This window comes from Falco peregrinus, chromosome 5 (assembly GCF_023634155.1).
Source record: "Falco peregrinus isolate bFalPer1 chromosome 5, bFalPer1.pri, whole genome shotgun sequence".
Lineage (NCBI taxonomy): Eukaryota > Metazoa > Chordata > Aves > Falconiformes > Falconidae > Falco > Falco peregrinus.
This window is the reverse complement of record NC_073725.1, coordinates 57,579,681-57,605,944: the sequence shown is the minus strand read 5'-3', so window position 1 is coordinate 57,605,944 and position 26,264 is coordinate 57,579,681. Positions and strand designations below refer to the sequence as shown.

General features: G+C 39.0%; 2 protein-coding genes across 4 annotated transcripts in view; one reads left to right on the top strand and one right to left on the bottom strand.

Moving 5' to 3' along the window:
- The window catches only part of XYLB (xylulokinase), an 84,474-nt gene extending 77,407 nt beyond the window's left edge, over nucleotides 1-7,067 (bottom strand). Inside the window, exons 1-5 of one of the 3 annotated variants that reach the window (XM_055804633.1) lie at nucleotides 6,884-7,067; nucleotides 5,067-5,149; nucleotides 4,238-4,307; nucleotides 2,696-2,776; nucleotides 853-939 (exon numbers count right to left, since the gene is read on the bottom strand). In XM_055804633.1, the coding sequence (XP_055660608.1) occupies nucleotides 853-939; nucleotides 2,696-2,776; nucleotides 4,238-4,307; nucleotides 5,067-5,149; nucleotides 6,884-6,928 (366 nt within the window). In that variant the 5' untranslated portion in view covers nucleotides 6,929-7,067. The remainder of the gene's footprint in view (nucleotides 1-852; nucleotides 940-2,695; nucleotides 2,777-4,237; nucleotides 4,308-5,066; nucleotides 5,150-6,883) is intronic. The other 2 variants (XM_055804632.1, XM_055804634.1) reach the window with 2 other exon arrangements.
- A 9,858-nt stretch (nucleotides 7,068-16,925) lies between these two features.
- Nucleotides 16,926-23,330, top strand: C5H9orf152 (chromosome 5 C9orf152 homolog). Its single transcript, XM_005240970.4, is given in 3 exon segments — nucleotides 16,926-17,316; nucleotides 22,092-22,597; nucleotides 22,599-23,330. Coding segments are annotated over 3 exon segments (840 nt in total). The 5' UTR covers nucleotides 16,926-17,087; the 3' UTR covers nucleotides 22,704-23,330.
- The last annotated feature ends 2,934 nt before the right edge of the window (nucleotides 23,331-26,264 follow it).

The window sequence follows — 26,264 nt, the reverse complement described above, 5'->3', positions numbered from 1 at the left end:
TAATCAGATTATCTTTCCACGGCCTTACTAACAGATTTCTCTTTTGTGACTGGCATAATCATTTGGAAACGCAACTGAGGCCTAGTACATCACTAGAGAGCATTTTAATTCCGTTTCCATGAGTTTTGCACAGATGAGGTATTTCCAAAATTACTCATTTAACAGATCAGTTACACAAATGTCTCCCTTTCAACAAACAATTGTCCTTTCTGATCTTGAAGGAAGGTAGGGAAGGGTCTTCAAGAGGCAAGTTGACTCTTCCCTACTTTTTAAACAAAAGTTTGCCAAGTCTATGTTCAAAACTTAACAACCACACACATACGCACACAAAATGTTGAGTTTCAACAGCTTACTTGTTCAGGGTTTGTGTCCACACAGTATTACACTTCCATCCTTTCAGAGGTTAAGCGTAAATTAGTCTTTTTTTTTCTTATTAATATACATTTTCTAATGAAACCACAAGCACTGCAAGGAAACCCAGATATAACAGTATTTTTCACTACATCTTTTTGTTAATACAAATGTATTAAAAAAAATCAAAATATTTACAGGTTGTTTACAAAAATATTGTTTCCTAAAAGAACAAACATGCTGTTACTCTGACAAAGAAATATTCTGGGACACCCACTGGCACCTGTAAACTGTTAAAGCAGTATGTACTGTCACTCAGAAGAAAAGGCAACGTCAAAAGCCTTGGAGCTGAAGGAATAACTAGTACATTTCACTGTATGCTGAAGGGGCATGCAGCTCAGCCAGACAAGAGGAAAGGTTTGCAAGGAGAAAAGTAATGTGCATAAGGATCAGAAAAAGGACAGTGTAGCTCTCTCTTCAGAGCTCTTTCATGCACGTTACCTTTAGTGACTGATGTAAAGGCAGTTCGGGTGATGCAGTCTTTAAAATTTGGATGCTTCCTTTTTTCCAGTACACACTTCCATGTTGCTGTAGAAAGTACAGAAACAGAAGTTGGAGATGCCCTCCAAAGCCGTGAAGTTCATATCCTGATCTGAATTTCAAACTCTAAGGGACAGAGAACTCTCTCCAAACTATACCAAAAAAACCACCTTTTCAAATCAAGTGCCTCATTAAAAGACTCTTTAACATTGAGCAAAGCAGATACCAAACCAGAAAATGTAGGAGTCAAGAGACAATGATGATATGAACTATAGCAACTTCTAGTGGGAACTATTATTATACTGCTAATGGCATCAGATACTTCTTTGAGGGCAATCTGAGCTGTAACTAGGGCTCCACAGCCACAACTGTTAGTTCTGTGCAATTTCAGCACAGCCCTCAGATTCTTCAGTTACATGACCACCCCAGTCACCACTAACAGACTGCATAACACCGAGAAGGTTCTTTAAGCTCCACCTCTCAGGCAGCTTCCTCAAGCCAGGCATCTCTAGCTATGCGCCTCCAGGACACACCAGGCAAACTGCAAAGCACCATCCAGTGACCCACTATAGTTCTGATGGCACCAAGTGCACACAGAACACCCTGTGCACAGGGTATTTGACCACAGTGTCATCCAGGTTGTATTTCACATCTCTGCCATTTCTGTAGACAATTGTGACCAGGTTTTCCCCTTCTCTGGGACAAACACCGGCACATCAGTGCACCTCTGCAGTGACCTGCAGCATAGACAAGGTTTTTCAAAGAGGAAAGGGAGAAAGACAATGTGGAAGGGGGTAGATACATGAAATCTGTTCTATCTGAAAGAATTTGAATACAACACCAAGTTGATACCCCTGACTTGCTGGAGGATAGGTAGAATAAGGAGAATACTGGCAATCTGAAAATGCACATCTTTTTTCCATTTGAGTAAGCTGGGGTTATTTGGCAGTCCCTAACTTCTGTTCCACTGAAGAATTGGTAACAGAGCCTTGATACCGGCTGTGATTTTCAGACACTTTGCTCAGACTTTGAACTGAAATCAATGAAATGGGGAGATCAAAGCAAGAGTTTTGCATAATTAGTCCCAGATGTATCAAGATGAATAACTTAAACCTCATATGTCAGAATTAGCTATTGCTTTAGTGCTGCCCCCACCCTAAATATCATCTGTGAAAGTTATAAAAGACTTCCTTATTTCACCACAGTACTAGGAGACTGGCTAACTGACTAAATGTCAGGGTGCTTTTTATAAATCTCAGAAAAAAAGGTATTATGCACTACAGGCTAAATCATGGCAGCATCTTTGTCATTTCTGCATCAAAGACAATCATCACTTGTTTTTTGTTGTTCCTAGGTAGATCTGTATCCCAGCCAACAAAAACTGTGCTCAAGGACGTTACTACACCTTTAGCAAACTGCGCTCCTCACAATTTTTTTCTACCTGATTTCCACAAGCACCTTGATATGCTGAAATTCAAAATGGCCCCAGTTATTTCAGAATCTGTAGGTTAAAAGAATTTAAACAACAGGAAATCAACTAGTTATGCACTACACTGATCTAAACAACTGCACTGTAAACCTCATCCTCCACTCCCACTACCTTTCCAGTGACTGCTTTTTGTGTTTCAGGTTTTAAGTTTCCCTGAGGAACATGTCTTTTAATGGATGCTTATATAGAAGCTTTGGTCTTACTTGATGTCATTGTGGTCTTCTGCAATACAGTTATTTAAACTATATTTATCATTATACCATATACTGTATTGAAGAAATAGAGTAAGACCGATTTTTTTCTGTATAAACTAACCTGGCCAGCACCAGACAGAGCTCTGACTTGAGAGAAGTTAAATCCCAAAGACTTCATCTTTTCCAAAACCATATCCAGAGCCTACAAGAACAAACAGAATCAGGAGTGACTGTAACGAGCTATCAAATTATGCATACTCACAATCTCTGGAATTAAACAGTAAATTCATGTCATCACTGATAAGAGTTCATTGGCAGATAATGAAAAATTAGCTAATGACTACAGACTTCTCAAGAAGCTGCATAAATTAATTTACTAAGTAAAAGTCCATAAAAGAAAAGTTAAATCACACGGGGCGGGGGGGGAGAATAAAAGGACATCTTTAAATAAGCTGAATCACAAAGATCCATTCTTTGAAACCTAAATAAGAGGCAAGAGTTAGAGAATTCCAATTTATTAAAAAGTCACTTTTAAGAGTGCCATATACAAAGCAAGATTATCTTTTTTCTGTTCTTACTTTTGGAAATCTACGAAATCCTAATGGGGTGCACTCTGCACTCCATCCTACAAGATGTTAGGTATCCTCAATACCACTGCCCCCAGTGTCAGATGAAAACTCAAGAGTCTCTTTAGTATAAGGCTAATTCAAGTGAAATCCAGCACTTTAAGCACCTACGTTAATTCTGTTCTTGCCACATTTTCCTGAAGTTTAAAACCAAAAATTAATCTATCTTTACACAGTCTCATTCAAAGCAGCATTTCCCAGATAATCTTGATATATGAACCACTGCAAGACTTCAAAATTTCCCAAGAAACATTGTAAACCTATATCATCATATTATTAATTTAATAATTACAACTGTTCCTGTTCATTATGGTTCAAAAGACCAACTGCAAACAAATTTACCAAACCTTTGTAAACTACTGCGGATCACCAGCTGGGGGTTCTGTAACCTATTAAATAATAACTACTCAAACTGCAGTAGTAAAACAAATTTACACGGCACCATGTGAAAGAAAGTGTTGCAAAATCTGCACAGAAGCAAGGAAGGCCTTCTCTTAAAATGCAAAAGAATGATGTATTTCAAAATAAACACTAAAGTGACTGGAAATCACTGAATAAATTGCTCTTTAACCACTTACCAGTTGAGACCCACTTACCAGTTGAGACACCAATTGGTCAGAAAAGCTTATGCTAAAAAAAAAAATAGTGCACATAACCTAGATGCTACAAAAACACAGATTGAAGCTAGGCAAAGTGACAGCTGCCCCTTTTACATTTGAAACAAGAAGATGAGGTAAAAAAGAATAGTCTTTTTCAAATGAGAGAAAGTCAAGAGAGGATTTATCACACATACAATGCTATAATAGTAGAGAGTGAAGAAACAAACAAAGAAACCATCAAAATGTTAGCAACTTCCACTATGTTTGTTGATAACATTCATATTTGCATACCAAAGACACAAAGTAACACTTAAAAGAAACAGAATACAAGCAAAAGGACTGTGTTGATTTGAATGATGAGTTTCACTATTGCTTGGAATACATTTCCATTTCAATAACAGCAAGGAAGATGTTGAACTATATAAAGCTTTTTCATACCTTGACCCACATTAGCACAGGAGAAGTGACTGTCAGTCTGTCACCATGAATATGGACTCCACCTTGAGTCCTACAGAAAAACAGTATTTTCTCTTGGTAAATTCAGCAATTTTTTGCCCACCAAGGAAAGTTCTTCAAGTTTATTAATAACTGAAGAGAGTCTGCTATACTTTTATGTTAAGAGCAAGGATATGATCAGTGTTTCAAATATAAAAAAGTACAAGCCAGGTCCTAGGTAGAGACAAGAGATGTTTGACCCAATTGCAAAGTAAATAATTTGCAAGGAAAGTCTCTGATCCTGAAGTAAATCTGTGATAGGCTACAGTGCTGGTACTCCTCATTGGCTCCATGTAATTCATAGTTATTTTTAAGTTTCCTAACTGTCACCATTAGTGGCTTGAACCTAGAAGATGAAATTCAATTTTAGCTGTTAAACCATCAAGTAAATAAGTGTACTTGATTGAAACCTGTGACCATGGAAGATGACATTTGTAAATTCTAGTCCATTAACTGAAGTAAACAAACACTGTCATCCTACATCTTACTGTGAGATTTGGAACCACTGAATTTGTCTCCAAATGTCTTTTAGAAGTTCCCTTTGTGCAATTTACTTGCTATTATCATAGCATTCCACCCCAACACAAAGGCAGTGCTTATTTCTGTGTCCTAGAAAGAAACAGTCATGGCCACAAGCCTGAAGTCATGAACATAGCATGAACTTTTTCCATGCCCCCACACTTATCAATGAAACCAAACAGGGCAACAGCCCCCCACCCCAATCTCCAAAGTTCTAAATTGTATTACCCAAGTAAAATAGAAACAGCCTTACTTAAATTCTGGAAGGTCTTTATCAAAATGAACATTATCTTCATAAATTACTCTCAGCTGTTCATCAATAGCAATGACTTTCAGCTAGAAGGTATAAAGCAGGATGTTAAAAAAAACTAACAATAATTAAACAGCACTGACAACTCTGTAATAATTCAGTTCCCACAACAGATGAAATGGGAGAGAACACCCCAGTCCATACAACTTGCTTAAAGTATGGGCACGACTTTACATTAAACAAGTTATTATGTGAGTTTCCAGCATGCCACCTAATCAGTAACATGTATTTCTTTGCTTGCATCCCCCGCTCCCTCATTTTCTCTATCCTTAATCACACAATACCAAAATGTAGGCATACATCATAGCTTACATCATGGTAACCAATTTTTGCAATTTCTCCAAAGAATACAGTATCTTAGTTTAAAGATGCCATATGCTCCCCTCCCCACCTCCTTTTTTTTTTTTTTTTCCCATCTTACCAAGGAACCTAACAGACCCTTAGGATACCTTGTGGACCCTCCCTGCTTCCCAAATGATGAGTAAAACAAACTACCAGTCTGGCAAAGCTCAGCAGGCATTACACAAGCTTCTGCAACACATGGAAAGCAACATCCCAAACAGGTAACTCTATGAAGGTGAACTTTCTTGCAAGCACAAACTAGAAGAGTATCACAACCTCTCCTCCTCTATCTTCACTCAAGTTCACCTAGTACAAAAGAAAAACATGAACAGTCTAGAAGACAAGTGAGAAGGTAGCTCCCATTCTGCACGTATTTCAACAAGGCAGAGTGCAAACTGCTGCTAAAGGAACAGACAAAAAACAATTCTAGAAAGACTAAGTCATCTCAAAGAGCTGTATTCAAATAATAAAGCCATGCTACTGTAGGCAGGGCCAGTAATCATGCATTGGCACAACTCTACCAAACTGATGCTCTGCGCTAACTTGAAAACAGCTCTGAGCCACTGCAGCTGAACTGGCTTTCTGTTTGCAGCACGGCCCCTTAAAAAACACTTGATCAACTTAACCTGGATGTGTCTTTTCAAGCTCCCAACCTTCAGTACTGTCGTAATGAACTGACTGATGTTTGTACTCCTACTTCAAACATATTCAGGCCTACGCACAACTTTTTCTATTTGCCGTGCAGGAATAACCAATTAGGCCAAAAAATCAAATTTTCAAGCAACCTGAACGTCCGGGTTCACAACCCTACCGATCCTCCCTCACCGGAGGGCACCGGGCAGGCTGGATGCAGGCGCACACCCCAGCTGCCAGCCTGCCCGATGCCACGGGCAGCGGGGTGTCCGGGCAGTCTGACTGACGGAGCAGGACCACAGCACTCCTTCCCTGGATTAAACGCATCCCTAGGAGAATGCGGGAGCAGGATGTGTCAGGACACGCTGCCTACAGCTTCAGACATGAGACAGAAGAAACAGAACGGGAGGAGGGCCATGCTTATGCAGGCGCAGGGAAGGAGAGGAGCAATGCAACACGTGAAGGGCTGGGAACCACCTCGCAGCGCTGCGGCAGGCGGCGGGCGTCAGCCCAGCCCGGGCAACGGGCGCAGCGCCCAGGCGGCCCCGCTGCCAACGCGGAAGCCCTGCGGCACGGAACCGCCGCTGGGTGAGAGACAAGGGGCGAGGGGGGCAGGAGAAGGCCCGCTCCCCTCCCTCGCTGCGGGCAGAGGCCCCCGCGCACCCCCCGCCCTGCAGCCCCGCGGGGGTGGCCGCTGCGGCGGCGCCAGCCCAGCCCCGCAGGCCCCAGGCAGGCGCCGGGGCTTCCCCGCCGGCCGGGGGAGGGGAGCGGCGCGGCCCCGGTACCTGCTGCGTGCTGAAATCCCAGCCCAAGTAGCAGGGAGCGGCCATGGCGCCGCACGGCCCTCACCCGCGCCCCGCGGCCGGGGCTGGAGGGGGGTGCAGGCCCGGCCTCCCCGGGAAGGAGCCGCCGGCCCGGCCGGGTGAGCGCTGCGCGGCGAGCGGCCCCGCGTCCTGCCCCCACGGGGAGGGGTTGTGCGGGGGCGGCAGCCGGGGGGCGGGTCGCCCCACGTCGGGACCGCGGCGGTGCCCCTGCCCGCGGGGGCGCCCCTGCCCGCGGGGGCCCGGGGACACCGAAGCCGCTGGACAGGGACCGCAAATCGGAAGCAAAACAAAAAAACGGGAAACTTCAAAGCAGAGTCCAAAGGAATCCATGAAACTGACATACCCCGTCCGCATCTACCGGCCCTGCGGTGGTACCGCGCTCCGGTGTGCACAAACACGCTTGCAGAGCATTCCATTAAAAAAAAAATGAAAATTTGTTACGTTGGCTGAAGTTTTGGGTTGTGGTTTGCTTTTTTATTTTCGGTTGGGAGGGTTTAGGGAGGTTTTAGGATTATATTTTACCTGCATGTGACGAGCGAAGTGAATTGCTCATCAAAATCAAAAGAAGGCTCATTTAAAACGTGCCTTCATTCTGCAATCAAGGCGGTATCTCAGCAGAGACTTAATGAAGTCAAATAGCTTTTGCATGCCCAGGATCTTAAACTGTTTTAACAGTACAAATACTTTATTTGAAATGCCCTTTAAACTATAAAACGTTACTAAATGTTGTCATCTAATGAACATTTCAAATATTCCCAGTGATTTCTCACAGCCCTAACTCCCATAGGTTTATACTTCTAAAATTTCTACTTATTATTGTGAAGAAAAACCTTTAAAAAATTAGTCCTGAAGACTCTCAACCTACAATGCGAACACTCTAATACACTGCCTTTAAAACCAATCTTACTCTATCATATCACCTTTGAATACTCTGTATTGACAGTACCTGTATTAGAAATGTGATCACAAAAATCTCTAAATAAGACAGGGTTTAAATATAAACTTGTCTGAAAAACATTTACAATGTGGGAATCCCTTCAAATGTACAGTGTTGTTGGCCTGCGTTTTAGAGTCTAATCTTGCAAATTTATCTGAATAGTTTGCAGTCAGGAAACATCCAAATGTAGTACGGTGGAAATACCAGTCCATTTAAAAATAAAGGTATGTAGAATTGTCATCCAGTTGGTAGTTTGTTGTCTTTAAATCAGATGGCCACAAGGTAGCGGTGGAATTTTACTGCCCCTAAGGAGCTCATGCTAGAGGGACCCATCCTGAACAAAGGTCTCACTTAACCAAGAGGCTGTGAAGGAAATAAAGTTTTTAAAATGTAACCAAGAATTGTTTCCTTAGTATGACTCTTCACAGAAAACAAAGGATCAAATAACACATAAAGGCTGCTTTTCCATTAATGCAGAATGTAACTGGTGAGCCAGGGAGGAGAGGCTTGCTCTGCCTTCCTAACCTGCTGCATATTCCCTATAAACTCATAACAGATACAGAGGCTTGGAATGCTGCAATTGTCAAAATGTAACCACTCGCAACAAAAATGAAGAGAAACTGAAGTCACTTCTGAAGAAAGCCGTAAGAATGATAAATTTCTTCAGAAAAGAGACATTAGTGGATTATTGAATTTTTTTTGAAGGCGGTATTAGTTAGGAGAAAGGAAACAACAGTTTATAAATAAACAAAGCATGAGGATGTAAGAATCAATTATATTCTTCAGCAACCAGATCAGAAGAAAACAAGCCCAAATAGCAAGAAATACTTCGCTTTAAATAGCACAGAGAAGTTGATACTGGAATAACCACCCTCATGTTATCTGACCTCCTTAAATTGGGAACAAGGGTGCAAGATAACAGGGTAGGAGAATCCACTCAAGAGCAGAATGGGAACGTTAATGTTGCTACTTTCACTCCTCACCTTTCTCTAGAAAAAACAGGGAAGTTTGAAGAATCGTTGCCTTCCCTAGTCCCCCTGTTGCCCATCCTTCCATCAAGGCAGGGTTCTCTCAAATTCAGTTGTTTGTGTATGGAAAATGCGCACGGCTGCTGTTCTTTCTGCATTGAAGTTCATGCTTGTAGATAGAACCATAGCCTCTAAATTTGTTTCTCAAAAGCAAACAAGGTTTATCTGTGCAGTTATCAGTGAAGTTGCATTCATGTACTAGTGATGTTTTAGCACTGACAAATCCAGAATTTCCAGAGGGGATGGACAAAATGCCTTTTATAATTGAAATGTCACCACTGCAGATTAACAGCTTGAGGCAGAGCACAGATTAATCACTCAAGACACATACAGCAGGGTAAAGGGAAAAGCGAGTTTATTCCCCTTTTCCTATTAACTAGTTTCTGACCTGACGGAGAAGCACTACTTCCGTGCTCTGCTAGGCCCCTGGCTGTTTTGATAAGTTATAACCAGTATGCCAATTAATGGGTTTTTTTTATTTCCCTTGATGTCAGGTTAAATTCAACTGCACATTCATTTCAGTTCATTGCAAAATATAAATTATTTCAACTGTATTCCATACTCCTACATACTGAGATTGTTCACTTTTTATTCTCAGTTTGAGTATCCGCCTCTGATCTCAGTTGCACTCCGACATGAACTTAGATTTAACTGCGTTCTTCAGCTTTACACAGGTGAACTCCTTCAAAAACAGTGATAGCCAAACTACCATGCTTCCTTACCATCACATCATCTTAGACATGCCAACAAGCTAGAGAACAGATAGGCCAGACCTTTGACATAACTTAGGATGACTATATTGACAGTGGTCCAGCCATCCTGACTTACACTGGCTATATAATTTAATGGGATGTGAAAGTACTCACACTTTCACTCCATGGGCAACTACAATGCTACCAATCCTTTTGCTCCCAGCAGTAGATTTTGAGCATCTAACTGGTTATTTTAAGTAGCAGGGCAGCCAAGTATTTTTGCGCCCCCAAAGAGCTGTTTCACATTTGTACGTCAGCATAGGTTGGCAAAGCAGAAACAACGGGACAGGAAGAGTCACTGCATCTACGGCCATCAGTTAGGCACATGCAATACAACTGCAGCAGCTCATGTTAGACCTAGCACTGTTAAGCCTGCTGGCGCAATTATACTTTTGCCAATAAGAAATCTTGTGGCTCTTTAATTAGATTCAGAAATATTAAGAACAGTAAGCTGGGTCAGATAAATGGCAACCTATTTGCCAAGAAAGCCAAGAGTCACGTGCAATGCTGCTAATGAGGTGGGAGATGTTTACAATGTAAACCTCCAAGTAACACAACAATAACACATTAACATATCACTTTAAAAAAAAAGTCTCAGCTTGAGCACTAGACCTACCTACTGGAAGGACGTCTGAACAATGTCAGTGCTCTAAAGGTCATTCCCTTTCTACTTAGCATTGCAGGTACTCTGTTATCACAAAATCTCCAGCAATGTTTAACCAAGTACCGATAATATAAAATGCCATAGTACCATGAATTAAAAGATAAAGTCGCTGTTCTTTTTATTAAGATGGCATTATAACACCAACGATGTTTTCCTTCCCCTAAATATGCATTTACCTGTTGAAGTTACTTTTGCACATGATTTTGTGCCAACCGTTGTGTTTGTCCATACCTCCAAACACTGGGGAGTGTCATTATTCACTCTGTAAGAATAAGTACTTGATGTTTGAAAGCAACGCATCGAGGTGGCTGCTATTCACTGCAGTTTGAGGGACTGTACTGTGAATGGATGAGAGTATGTATAACGATCCAGCAAAAGCCCTGTGCATGAGTTCCACAAGAGGAAGCCCAGACCACAGTTTTTACATGGAGACTGAAGACACAGCGTATTTAGCTGTAGTAATTATTCCACAGACTTATTGCTTGATTTAATCCTTGACATGTGCATATTCAAAATCCGAGGTGTGGTACTGCATTAACCAATTAAGGCCCTTTACAGAGACCTCATGAAGAACTGGCAGAGGATTCTTTATAGAAGCATATACGGGCACATGAACAATGGGTAAAAGAAAAGAATTTAAAGGATGGCTCAACTACACAATCTCAATTATACTGTCAGTTTCATAGGTATTGGTCCATTTGCACCTTTTATTTAACCACGTACGTAAAATCCTCCAATTTCACTGCTACCCAGTGCAGCAGAACATGTGTTGACTTCAGTGGATACTGAATCAGGCACTGTGGAATTGTATCTGGTTTCACATAGTCTAGTTTTACAGATGTAATTTCATTGACTCATTTAGGCTACTAGTGATTATGAAGTGCAGTACAAATTCCTCATGAGATCTCTGCATGGAAGTGAAGGATGTTTCTGAATAGCAAATTATTTTTAGGATGCTTTCCTCCCCTGCACAGATTTCAAGTCCATATTCATTCTCACAATAGTAATAGTACTTAACCACCCTCTTTGGAGGACTATAACTAGAGTCATTTGCAAGGCTTATTAAAGTTAACTTATACACACAGCAGATTTCCTTGAAGATGAATACTGAAGTGGTTTGTGTCCTAATGCTCAAGAGCAAGTATCTCAGAAGCAAGATGTTGTCATCCAGATAAAACTTTTCATTAACAACAGATTAACGAGTTTTTTCATGCTGTACTTGATTCTTATCAAACTCCACTTTCAGATAAGTACATTTTATTGATTAAAAACAATCACAGATAAACTCATTCCTACTCAAACAATACCTGAAGTTGAAACTAATAAGGGCCAAGCCTTGCATTTTTCAGCACCATCCTGCAAGGATCAAAAATAATTTTGCAGTCAAGAATGAATCAAAGACATGTAGTTTATAGGTGGAAAGATCAAGGCAGAAAATTTTTATAGCTTATTCAATTCACTTTAGACCCTGCTTGAAATTCTCCCAGAGTTCCTGTATGTGTATCGTGCCTGTTGGGAGAATGAATAAACACAGGCTGCTGTCACCTCCCAGAGCTGTAGCCATCGTAACTCTACGGATAGGAAACATAGTAGTTGGTATAGAAAAGACACTTGGGTAGCAGTACCAGGAGTGTGGATTCAGCTTATAAGAAACTGGAATTTAAGGCATCTGTAGGCTCAATAAAGCTTCAATGAATTTCCAAAATCCTCTGAAGAGGACTATTGAAAGCCATTCAGGTCCCTCTCACCCTCTTCTCATGGACCATTTTATGAGGTCAAAATGGAGTAAACCTAACCATCTTGTTTGTCACACTGATCTAAGAAGCCCAACAACTAAGAAGGAAGCCAGGGAAACTGTAAGGGAAGATGTCCAGGTTCATTTGTTTAAAATCTCTAACTGGTAAGTATCTTCAGTTTCTTCTTAGACTTGCCTCTGCACATTGTCACTTCTAAAAAGTAATCTCAGAAGCTCTCAATAGGCAAGGACAGCAGCAGAACTACAAAACACAAAACTCCTGCCCCTGAATTATGGATGCTGATTGTTTGCACAGGGAGAGAGATTCCAGTTCTAACAATGCAGACAACCAGCAGAGTGAGCAGCCCTCTAACAGAGCACATTCCAGCATTTTAGTTTACTTTCCACAGCAACTAACACTCCAAAGGAAGACTATTTGTCTTGCTAATCCTCAGCACCAACAGAGTCAAGACAGAAGAACAGAGGTTTTTAAGTGCTGTTTATGCCAGGCACAAAAACCACACAGAACATCTGCTGCATTTAACTCCTTGCAACCAGCACAATTAAATTTCTTCTGGATTAATCCAGTGACTTCAGTGTGACCATATTTACCATCCACTAAAAGAACATTAAAAAAAAAAAGAATGTGGTTCTGCAAAGGGAACTGGATAGCACCAAGTTCCCAACACATGCAAAACCAGACCGGCGAGTATTAAAGGTAAAGCACAAGATAATTGGTATGGAATCCTCAGTGCTAACTTGGTGATCTTGATTTAAGCCTTTACAGACACCCAGGCAGAGTGCAGGACCAGAGATTCTAGAGTTCACTACTGGACATGGAGCAATTCTACAGATTCTACCTCATTCTGGGCACACTAGTGTTTTGCAAAACTCTCCCAATCACTAGGGCTAGATCAGTGGTACTGGATTCAGTCACTTGGGAACTTCAGAGATCTCAGGAATAGAAATTTGGCAAGCCGTTTTACATCCCCTGCTAGCCAGGCAACCTTCTCAGGACAGCTAGCAAAGTAACATTCCTGATTTATTTTTTCATATAGAGATATACTGATGTATACCTACAGACATAAACATAATAATTATATTTACATAAAGACCTCAAGGGATAAAAGGTGACAATAGAAGCTCACCAAACCTTCAGACAGACTTGAAGGACAGCTGGGCCACACTCCCTTTGACACACTTGATCCCCTTCTGACTGAAAGCACATGAAAGGTCAGATCAGAACATCTTGAGATCACACTGAAAACTTGCATCCCATTACCATGGACATGCAGAACACACCAAAAAATAACCTTGCATCATCAGAAAGTCCTTTGGTCTACTTACACCAAACCCTAACATGTTTTAAGGTTGTGCTTTTAAATAATAGAAATATATGTGCCCTTATCAAAAGTCTTACTAAAAAGTAAACAGTTACTATTGACTCTACTAATACTGTCTGGAACCCAAATAATAGCAGCCACCCTGTCGCTACCTTTCTTTCTGTTACCATATTTGCTAACAATAAAATAGCCACTTTCTAACATTTCAAGACTGCATTTAAATATTTTTTTTAAAAAAAACACTATAGACAGCTAGTGAAAAGGGTTTATCACAGTAACTTTGATTTTCCTTCTCTGTACCAGTTACAATCTACAGATATTTGTATTCTGTCTTTGTAACCTGCATGAAAAGTGTTGGACGCATCTATAGTTCTGCACATGAACAACATGAATATATACCTCTGGTCTCAGTTGTGCAGTAAAATCCAGTGTTACAGGAAGTACATTCAGTCAGTTAACCATTATGAGCATTTTTAATTATCTTTAAATCAACAATTATTCCTATAAGGCCCTCCAAACAATTTTTAAACAAAAAACTAATCTACTACTCGCAAATTAATTAGCATGAGATAAAATTAGTTGCATCTTTTTAAATGAGATTTTGTAACCAAGGTCAAGGGCATTAAACATCTACTTCAAGTTCTAAAAGCCACTGCTTTTGTATTATGAGGTATTCTCAATTTTTTTTGCCTCAAGGAAATGAAGAATTGCTTCCATTGTGTGATGGAAGAACAGGCTTAAGGGAAATATGACACTTCATAGTTCAGTGGATAATCAAACAAAAATCACTCATAGATGATGTTTTGGACAAGAGTTTGTCCAATTAAAAAAAGACACAAACCTCATCATGGTGATAAATTTTCAGAACCTATAGGACTGTTAGGAAATGTGTGCCAGTGCTAGGAAATGGCTTGACTTCTTGTATTCCTCAGCAACCTAGAAGCCAAATGGAGGCCTCTAACATTAGTAAGACTAAGGCAAACATAGTCATACCACTCCAATAGTGCCACCTGCTGCATATTTTAAAAGTATACAGTGGTCTGTCGATCCAAGTCAATTTAAAGACTGAACTATTGACTGGTTTAAATGGAAGTCATAATTTTGAGACATATAATTTTATTTCATATATAATTTCATGTCAATACAAAAAACTGATTTTTTTTTTAATTAGTAATACCTAAACAGGCTAAGGGTACAAAGGGAGTTGTTCCAATATGGTATAAGAATAAAACCCATGGGTAATCCATTTTCAAGTTTATCTCAGCAACATAACAAGGATTAGTTACATCAGCTCACTGCATGTCACAGCCACAATTAACCCTATGTACTTTGTGATATCACATAGATTACACCTGCTACGCATTTATGAATCATACCCTGGTTGCAAATTATTCACAAAATACACACATGTATATATGTGCATGTGTCTATATATAGACACACATGCCTCGACAGCAAAGTATACACACACAAACACATATACAACAAACACCCCTCGAGACTGAAGCGTGATGCCCTCTTCACAAGCTTTTGGTGAAAAGGAAACAAACTGTAATGTATATGGGACTGGTTTAGCAAAACAAAAGCTAATCCTTTCCTGGTTGTAGCGCTCTGCTGTACCACCTGGACTCATTCACTTCATTTCACTGGGCATCTGGTTTCTTTTCCAAGTTTCTGGTTTTGCTGCTTACCCATGCAGCTGTTCGGGAAGAGAGTGCCATGCATAATCCATTTGCATAACTATGTGTGATGGCTTTTCCATGATCCTGAGGGAATGGTACAGTACAAATAATAAATAATAATAATTTCTGATCAGATACAAACTTATTATAGTAGATATTATATAGATTCTAATGAGAAGTTAAGTGTACATCTTTTAAGACAAAGCCTAGTTTCATGTTCAAGGATACTATCCTGGGTATTTCTTTCTGCAACACATAGTCAGGTTGCGCAAGTCACTTCCACAGGAGGTCAGTGAGTCAAATAGTGTGACTGGAATTTTAAAAAGGTAGGGTAACTTTTATGACCATTAATAACATTTGTATTGAATGCCAGCTCAAACTGTAATGAGGTTAATTAAATCTCCTGCCCCAACGTATAAACCAACTGCCTGAAGGTCCAAAGGAGGACTCCACGTGCCAACAACTCGGAACACTGAACAAACAAGGCAATTGAGGTACTCCTTTCTACAGAGCACTGGGTGTTTGTCACTACTGAAGGCTAGGTATCAAAGTAGATCTACCAACGCCATGATACATCACAACTCCAGCATGACACATGCTTTTTCCAGGCTCAAGTAAGAAGGTAACTTTAAGAGCATCTACAGGATCTGGAAAAGTATTTTGTTTACCATCCTCTCCCTGGCTAAGGTAGAAAAAAACTGCAGTTGAGGTAGGCAACACGATCTGCAAAACACAAGCCTATTGGGAAGGCAAAAGCAATAATTAATAAAGTGAATTACAGCAGACTTACAGGTGAGCCTGCTGAGTCTTACCAGAATTCTACGAACTACATAACTACAGCCTTATTACCATGTAGATGCAACTTCTAAAGCAATTCCCAAGGTCTGCAGGATTTAAGCCTGATTCGGTAAATCATTTATGATTTAAATCATCTCATAATTTCTGCCATTAAATGGAAAAATACAGCACCCAGCATTCCTTCCACACACTGCCCTTTCACAATGTCCTTTTATGCAGTGCTTGTCACTGCAAGGAACCTAGCAGATTTATATTATGCACAATTATATTAAAACTACTGTTTAAGTGCATAATTTTTTCACATACTACTCTCTTGGGCCCTTGCAACAGCATCAGATGGACCCATTGCAGGGACATAAACTTGCAGTTCATAGTCCAGACATAGCCTTGTCCTTTATTGATAGGATTAAAACCCATGTATTTTTAAAATTTTTGCCTTATTATTACATAATACTGTTACATGTATGGTAAGTGTTAAAATGTGGCTTACCATGCATTTGAAAAGTTGGTTCACCTTTCAGTAACAAAATGATTACTTCTATAGTTTATTTCATTTTATAGAAAGGCAGAAAACCTGAATGAGTCAGAGTAAAGCACTCCTATGTTCAGCCTCCCAATTCTAAGTGTCATTAGCACATACAGTTTTGACTCTGCACCCTGGCCTGAATACTTTTAACACATTCTAAAAAGGGAGCAACAAGCACAAAATCATTAAGGTATAATAAATCCTCCCCTCCAACCACTACTGCCCCAAAAAGCAGTAGCAAAAATGAAACCGGATGAAAGTTAAGGAAGGGAGAGTAGAAGGAAAAAGACAACAGAAAAAGAAACCTGAAGAAAGATTTCCCTGTTGGAACTACTGTCTTGGGAAGGTCACCATGACAGCATCCCTTTAAGAATTAACATTACTACATAAACCAGTATTACTCAGCCCTTTGTGCACCTGACAGTGTTCAATGAGGTTTTGTATTTCACTGTTTTTTTTTGGCAAAGCTTCATATGCTCACAACCTTAAGTCAACAGTAAATCCAACTATCCAGTTATAATCATGAGCTTTGTATGCAGTAGCTCCAGATGCACCGCATGAGAACAAGCTGACTGAAATCCAGAATTTCAGAATAGACTACGGAACTACTGAAATAAGTCACCGTACTTAGAAGAAAGTTATTTTTTCATTTAGGAAGATTTCAGATGCTTCACACTTGTTTTCATTTTTTGCCAACACAATGAAGGAAATGTCCTGCCTCTGCATGACTTTTTCTTCCTTGTTGGAACCAATGGTGAAGACTTATAAATACATGACTGGTATTTTTTCAGTGACTCATACCTCAGAGCAACAGACTTCAGATCGTGATAAGCAGCCAACCAAGATGGATGTAAGCTTACTTGAGGAGCAGTATGACCATATGAAACAGAAGCAAAAACTGCAGTCGCACATTATCGTATTTAAAACAGGTATATTTATATTTATGGGGGGAAATGCAAATGTAGATGTAAAGACTATTTCCTTAAATTTTTAATAACTCCTAGTTTTGTTCTTTTTATGCTCAGCTTCAAAAGATGTACAAAGTGAATGCCTCTTCTGTCATTTTGGGGTTTTATTCGTTTCACTGAAAGGTGGTCATATCAATTAGCTTTATGGCAGTGAAACACTAACGTGAATTTGAAACAAATGTATCTGAGATACGGTTTTACAGGTTTTACGTCAATAAAATTCTAAACATAAATGGTGACTCTTACAGGAGCCACGTACTTCATGCCTATCATCAGTGTATTTGTGCAACGTATTCTGTAACATTCCTGCTCTCTTGAATGCTTCCATCAGAATAAGCAATTCTGGGTCTTCTATTTCTTTTCTGCTTCTTTATCTGTGTAAAGAAATATGTCCTACAAGAATATAGATAACAACAGCAAATATCAAGTGATTGGCACAAGTTGGGGTTTTGTTCAGAAAACTTATAGTAAGAGTCATAGTAGGTAACTAAGAAACAAGCTTTGAACAAGAGGTCCTGTTTTGAAAGTATTTTCACTGCGTACTGCTTGTAAAGTTAATAAATAGGAAACTAAGAAACAATATGTATCACTCATCTACCTGCTACGTCAGATTTTATATAAGAAACTCTCAAATATTTTAAAGTTTTTATAGACTACTGTTTACAATATTACATTAATATATTCTCATTTACTTTCCAAGTTAAAATGATATTAAGAATACTAAGCCAATTGATGAAGTTGTCTTCTGAATTTAATCACAATATGAAAAACTTGCTTCATTCACCCCTCATATTAGTATTTAGCTCAATAAATGCAGAACTTGGGTTATTTAATTTTTTACATTTTTCTCTACATTTTCCAGCAGTTCTAGATTTTGGCTGTCATCAAAATATCATCAAAACAATTTAAAAACCACTAATTATGAACTATACAATAGATCCACTTCTTCAGTATTCATTCATCCAAATGTCTAGAAATCCTTATGTTAAAAGAAATTAAATCTCTGGGAGGAAGAAAAAAATTTATATATATACACACATACATACATATATATATACAGACACATGAGCTTATTTTATCAGGTCTGAAAAGACAACTAACTTGAAGACAAAACAGCCCATCTAAGCTATAGCAAATATGTAAGTTACTCAAAGAAAGGAAGCAGCAATCTGCATTCAGATTAAATTCAAATGTACCTTCAGATATAATGAAATGAATCAGAGCAGATTTTTTTTGCAAGGAATCTTTAATTGGAAGATTAAAGAAAAGACATAAGAAAGTAGGACTGCACAGTTTCTGGGCAGTTTAAAATTTAGTAGGGCTGGAAGTTCATATACAAATACTTTCACACACATACACATAACCCAAAACATTCACAGAACTAAATAACCTACTGCACTGAACTTCTATCTTTAAACAACCTATATGGAAAGGATTAATGTTACTGTTAGAAGCAGCTGAATTTTGGGGTGTTTTTTTGTTATGCTGAGTTCTCAGTGTCCTAAAAGTTCATCTTATACATTCCCATGGTTTAGAAGCTGGGAAAACCTATGAAATAGGTCAGCACTTTGAACCTGTTATAAGCATCAGTTTCCAAGAATGTATCAAGCAGAAACAAACACTGCCATATTGAGACAGCCCTACACTCCTTAAGTTACGAGCTTAAACTACCCAGAAATTCCAGCTAGTACCAAAAGGCAGTAAACATACGAATCAGTATTTTGCACTGACAGCAAATCGTTTCCCTACCTAGAAGGTAAGCTTATGGCTGAGCTGGGAAAGCAACAACAGCACCACCACAACTGCACACATACGCACAAACCTCAAAGGCCAGACACAAAAACCTCGTGAGATTCAAATCTCATGGAAGGAGAGCACCTTCAGTCCCTCATGGTCTTAAACATCCCTGCCAACGGTCTTTGTTCTAACTATTAGAATGCTAAATTATTCCTGCCTAACAGACCAGTTGTCCTTCCATGATACCACAGGGATTTTGAGCATTTCAGGTTTATTGCACCACAGCTGGAATGATAACTCCAAGCTTCCTTGTGGACTTTTAGCTTCATATGTCACTACCTGTTTGCCAGACATGAAATTGTAGACCTTGAAACAGAACTTAAAATCCACTAAATTCTCTAGGTTTTTGACTGGTGGGTTAGTAACTGAGAAGTCACCTGGAAACAACTTTCTTCTGTTCCTTCCCCAATACACACAGCCCTGTTCATGCTTTTGCCTGTTCCTGATTACTTGAGAACAAAGAGCGTGACAAGATTTGAAAGTCACCAGCTAGAGGAAAATACAGCAGTGTATTCATTATTTATTTGCTAAGAAGCTGAAAAACAGTATTTACTTTAGGAATTAAATGGGAGCATTCAGCACATGCAGTCACAACAGAAAAAACACTGGGGCTCTGACTACAGGGAGTTCTGACTGCAGATATCTCTTCCAAGTATTTCCCAAGCTAACTTGAACTAAGATTAACTGTTGTCACTCCAGAACCTTAAAAGTATCTATGATGACAGCATATGAAGAAGGCCAGATGGTAAACAACCCCACAAAAAGGCTATAATGTAAAATTTATTTAAATAAACAAACAAAAAAAACCCCAAAACCAAACCAAAACAAAAAGAAATCCAAAACCCAACAACCCAGACAAAAGATCTATCTAATTAAAGCTATCTTTAGAAGCTGAGAGAGTGCTGGATGTGCGTTAATGTGACAAAATTCGACATACAGTAGATCAGGACTCTCACATTTCTATCTGAGGTCATCGCTCAATGTTGTGTGCCGCACCTTAGCCAAGGAATTAAATCAAATCTGAACTGAAAAACAGTTCAGACTATTAAAATTGGACTAGATGCATTACTTTGAACTATCTGATCTACTCAAGCCAGATGATAATTCTTCTGATAACCAGTTCATAATGTTCAAGATCAAACCTCATGTTGCCCATCAATGCCAGTCAAGAGTGCAATTACATCCACAAGAACATGCAAAGCTGCATCTCCTCAGTCTCTCAGTTCCTTCTCTCATGCTTTTTCTTTCACACATCAAGAACAAGTCCCAGTTTTTGTAGCTTGGTGCTATACCATGCTGTTCTGCAGAACACACAGGGCTGTATTTTACAAGTGGACTTTTTGTAGCCACCCAAGCTCAGCTTTATTTCCTGGATAAAGTCCACTCATAACTTTGATTCTCACTGCTAAAATAATAGAGAACTGTGTATTCTTATCTCTATGAATGGTTTCACCCTAGGAAACTCTGTTAGCATACTTCACTGTACAGACACACACAAACACATCTGTACCTCTAAGCATTGCATGTGCTTTAGTCTCCTTTTTCCTGGTAACACTGCAGGAGAGCAGAAGACATGGGCTGACATGGTCCTCACTCCCAAAGCCATGCTGCAAAGCTTCAGCAATGAGAGCCAAAGACAATAGTGAAAGCCCCTCATTAGCTGAAACCCTGTTGTACAGGTTCATTTACTGCCAGTAATCAGCTGGGTCTGACATCTTCAAATATTTCCTTGTAAAGATGGTAAGAAAGACAGCTATAAAGAGGGGATTCTGCTGTTGATTTTTTTAAAAAGCAGCATCCTATTCAAACTAGCTTCATTTCAAATTCAGGGTTACCATTCTTTTAAAATGGTTATTCAGACATTTTGTTTCAGAATATAATCAGTACTCTTCTATGTCTACTTTTTTCACTTTAATATGCTTCATAACTCATACTGCAACAGACACAGTTCCTATAACTCAACCCTGTAAATAAGGTCAGCATTCTTCACAACGCCTACTTTAAACTATATTTGTGCTAGCTGAAATATATTTCGTTAGTACTTGCCATATTAACAGCACTGTTTATCTTCAACGTAATGGTTCAGTTTCTATTTGTTTTCAAGGCACAGAAAGCCAGTCACATTCAGTAATTTGATGGCTGCTACATGTAATTAAAGTAGCATTAGCATTTCTATCCCTAATATCTTACACATTTCCAACAGTAACTTTCACACTACTTTAGAAATTAAGCTATAGGGATAGCAGAATAAAATAAAAGACCAGATTCTCTTCCACTGTTATAGCTACTCCATACTATTCATGAAGCAAGCAGATTTTTCCTCACAGCAATCACACAGGCAACATTAGTGTGATAGGCTATTTACATTATTTAGAATGACTACAATAGTAAAATTGCAGTAAATTATTAAAATACAAGCTCTGTGTTAATGATCCCTCATTAAGAAAAAGAAGACAGACATTCACAACTTGTTTCATCTAGAAGTGGTCACAGTATTTAAGTTGTGAATACAAACTTCAAACGGTATCAAACAGAACATTTCTGTCTTTTGAATTACAGCACCTACAAACAGACTGAGCAAGTCCCTACTCACCTTAGGAATTTTTGCTTACAAGCAATTAATTAATGAAAGTCAATTCTCAATCTGTGTTGTTAATGAGTCTTAGAGTACCAGTTAGATTAATATTGACTCAATAAATCTCCATTTTCATTTGGCTAACCCTAGGGTACCATTTATGTCCTTAGAACTGCAAAACCCAGCATGAAATATTGCTACGCCACAACCTGGCATCAAAAGAACTTGCATTACTCTCAGCCACAGACGGAAAGAGTACAGATAAATTCATCTGTTAAAGCTCTTCAGTTAAGTTTATGCCACAGAAATTAGACCCTTGATTTTTGCCACCATAGTAACATGCATAAATTTCTTTCTCTTGTAGGTGAACATGAATCTGTTCTGCCAGAACCAATGATCAATGCTGTTTTAATTAATACAAAAGTCAGAAGATCAAAGTCTTTTACAGAACATGCTCCTGTCAGAAAGGTCAGAGTGGAGATGACCAGCAGCAGCAACATACAAAACAACTCACCATGGCATACCCACCTGGGAATTCACCGCCTGGTGCAAGCCCCTTGTCAAGGAGTTACCTGGGATCTTTCCCACTGCAAGAATGGACAATGCAGTTTTGACAATCAGAGACTGATTTCAAAGGGAAACGACAAACTGCAACCCAAGGAATTAGAAGGAGCAAGCAAACCATCTGCGCTCAGTCAACTGGGAAGTTCAAGCATGTTGAACAGTTTCAGTAAAGAGAATAGTAGCAACATTTCAAGCACCTGCCAAAAGCCTGCTCTGAAATCAGCCACTTCGGCAGTTTGGGCACATCAAGATACTTCTACAAAATGCATGCCAGCCTGTAATAAACAGAAATTTTACCCTTTCCCTAATAAAAAAGGGCCCAGAATTTCTGAAGCAGCAAGGAGGCTTGGATTGTATGTCTCACAATGAAGACATTCAGTACTATATAAATCTTAGCCAAAAACTTGACTAAAACTTAAAAGAGCAGGATAGCCTTCCTAGTAACACTGATTGACCTGCTGAGGGTCTACTACTTTTATTAACCACGGAAGTTCCTTACTACATAATGTTGTTTTACAGTACAGTGTAAAATTAGATGTCCTCATGAAAATACTGGGCTGCAATGACAGATACTCAATTCTATTATTTGAGATACGACAGCAATTTTATCTTTTTTTTTTTTCCCTATTTTCAGGTTACTGATTTTAGAAACTAAGATTTTATCACAGCAATATTTGAAATATCTGAAAAAGCTATAGCAGAGACTAGTAGAACTACTGATGAAGCAACTAGGCTAAATTTCAGCACAGTACTATTTAATTAGACAATAAACAAGGAACAAATGAAAGCACCTGTCTTGAAGGTGATTGGTACACTTAACATATGATTTCATCATTCACTTTCCTCAAAAAAAGATATTCAAGATACTTTCTGATGTATTTTTAAAATCAATGAATAAAACCTCTGCTCAATTCTGTGGTTGTTTTAAAGCAACTTACTAAATGTCATCTTCTTATTGTATATAAATTCTATAATAACATAATGTTGGTTCCTATCTCTCCTCAGTATTTCATTAGAAAATAAAAGTCTGAAACAATTACTTATCTCCCCGATACTGTGTATCAACATACCTTCCTTACCGGAAGTTTAATGCATCTTTTTGCTGTTACAACTCTCTGCTCACAAAGGGGATATAACCATTTCAACTACACAAATATAACTGTAGTAGTACGACTATTTTTTATAGCTAGGGTTTAACATCTTTTCTTGTGGCACAACTGCATCGCAAACCTGCTCAAGTTTTTAAAAGGGAGTAGTTACTGCTGGTCTCCCCTCCTGCAAGATCTTTAGAGGAAGGAGAACCTCTTTTGTGAGTGCTTCTCAATGACAAAAGCATGAGCTATGCATCACCCACTTCTGGCTGCAAGTATTCAGATAGGTCCTTTTCTCAGATGTAGACTTGAGAAAAAATTGAGACATTAAATGTCTCCCCATTTAATGACAATGTTAATTTTAAGCTATACACCTGGCAGCCACTGGCTCTTCTGAACCATTCCATTTCACCTGAGTCCTGAAAACAGATGGTAGAATGAGGATCAGGTGGAAGGCCCGCAAAGCTCTTCATGATCCCTGTAAACAGTCTGTAAGTTCACATCCCCAGTTATCACCACTGTCCGAAAAATCACATCATCCACACACAAAAGGTGAGCAAAAAAGATGCCAGAGATGCTCAGCTGTGGTTTAGGTCCTTCTAGACACAAATTCTTCTGAGCAAGAAAGATAAACCATCCTGTCACAAGGTATCTTGGAAACACTGTTAACACCAATATGCAAATAAAAGCCTATTGTCAAAGAGATAGGAGTGTTATCCATTTCTAAGAGAAACTACCATTTTCTTTGCACCCAATGCCACTTCAAACCATTAATCCTTCATACAATTCCACTGACTTTTGTTGAGCTTGATGGAGGATACTACATCTGGAGATGTTGGCACAGATCTGTCAGAGCCTACACTGCCATTGCAGGAGATCCACAGCTATAAGTACATCACAGTACTTTGTTAAGTCTACAAACACAGAAAAAATATCATTGAATGTCATAGTACTTCACTCCCTCTGGCGAAACACCATTTTCTGTGCCACTCATAAGTTTCAGACCCAGATTCTGCAGTATCCCACACATCACCAGCAGTTAGGCAGGCACCTTGTCTCCTGTGACAGTCCTTAAGATAGTATTGAAAAGCTCTAGCTATTACCAAAAGCCATGGGTGTGCTCCTGAAGAATTTTCTACTCATCCTCAGTAAAAGCAGCAGAATGAAGACACAGGTTTGGGAAGAGGTGTTCATTGTGATTTTTCAGGTCTTCCAGTGTTTTCAATTAACTGCCTGCCCAGATTAGTATCCAGCTCAGATGCTGATTTCTATTTCTGGGTAGGCATGAGACAATAATAAAGAATCATAGCTACATTGGGTTTTTTCTTCACAGTGGTTAAAGTTTTTAAAGAAAGATTAGAAAGAAAAAAGAAGATACGACACAGATATGCATAACAGGTATGTATATAAAAGGGAGAAATTACTAGATAACAACTAGCCCATATGAAATAAGAAAATACTTTAAAAAATTCATTGTCCTTTGATGTGTGGTATACATTAGCTTTCTATTGACTTGTCTTGCTGATTACAGAGTATACAGATTTGCACTCCTGCCTGTCATTATACTGGAGTGTTATTTTTGTTATACCTCCAAGTCTGTAAACCAGAAGAAAACCAAATAAAAGCAAAAGGAATAACTGAAAGGAAAAAAAAAAAACCATGTTAGCAAGAGGCCAGCCACTATTACAACTATTAAAAAATCAATTCCTCATCATTTTGCCTAGATACTTGCAATGACACACTTGAGAACATTTCAGTGAATGCAACTTAAAACTTTTGAAACAGTATCACAGAAAGCTTATAACCTTATCTAGCCACTTACTGTATAAACTATTTGAACTAATGTTCTGCACTTTTAAATTGATTTTAAAGTGCTTTGAATTCATTATCTTAATTAAACATGGCTCTTGAATACCTTGATTTAAAACTCAGTGCAGGCTTATGCATGGACAAAGTAACTAACCCCTTTGTATGCACTTTCATACAAACACTTTGTCCTTTCCTGAGACTCCTCTAGCATGTTACTGTGCTTTGTACTGACTGGAACTTATTTAGAAAAGTCATTTTGCCTTCAAAGAAGTCTTTGCATTTAATTCCCAAGGACGTTATGGAAGAATATTTTCAGTAAATTTTGATTTGTTAGTGGCATAGTTTTAGTTACAAGAAAAGTTGCTATACTTACATTTCAAGAGACTGAAATATTACGCAGGCACATTGTCTAATGAGAAAAAATATATATATATTTCCTAAAGCAGCTGTAGTAAAACCAGAGAAACATGAGAAAAAATGGAAAATTTCTAATATGAGAAAGTCCTGGTTCTCAAGTGCACCTTATTTTCAAGGCCCTTTACTGTTAGCTTTTTTACATTTGGTGAACATGGGACAGTAACTTTCATCACTTTGTTCCCATAGCTTTAGCTAAGTTTCAAGCACTGAACTCAAGCCTGCCATAAAAGCAAGTTTACCCTTATTTTATCAGCATGCAAATGACTAATTTATGCACATAGGGGAGCCTGGAATCCTGAAATTCTAGTTCAGCGTCTTGTTCACAAACTCATGATACCTGTGAGGTTCCCATTTCCAAAGCTGCAGCACGCAGCACCCTCATTTTGTCTGCATCACTGCCTAAGGAAAATGTTTTACCTAAGGACAGTCTTGCAGGCCCATGCATTCCGGAATAAATAATACTCCAGTGCAATAATTTCAGTCACACATCAGAGCACTCAGAATAAAATCCTTTTGCTGCTGGGACAGCTGGTCACATGAAAGAATTCATCCACATGAGATAATTATTTCTGGTGTAACCCACTAAAAGAACACTTAGGTCTTTTACAGGCACAAAAACATTCCAGAGACAACTGCCCACCTTTTGAGGGCCTCGT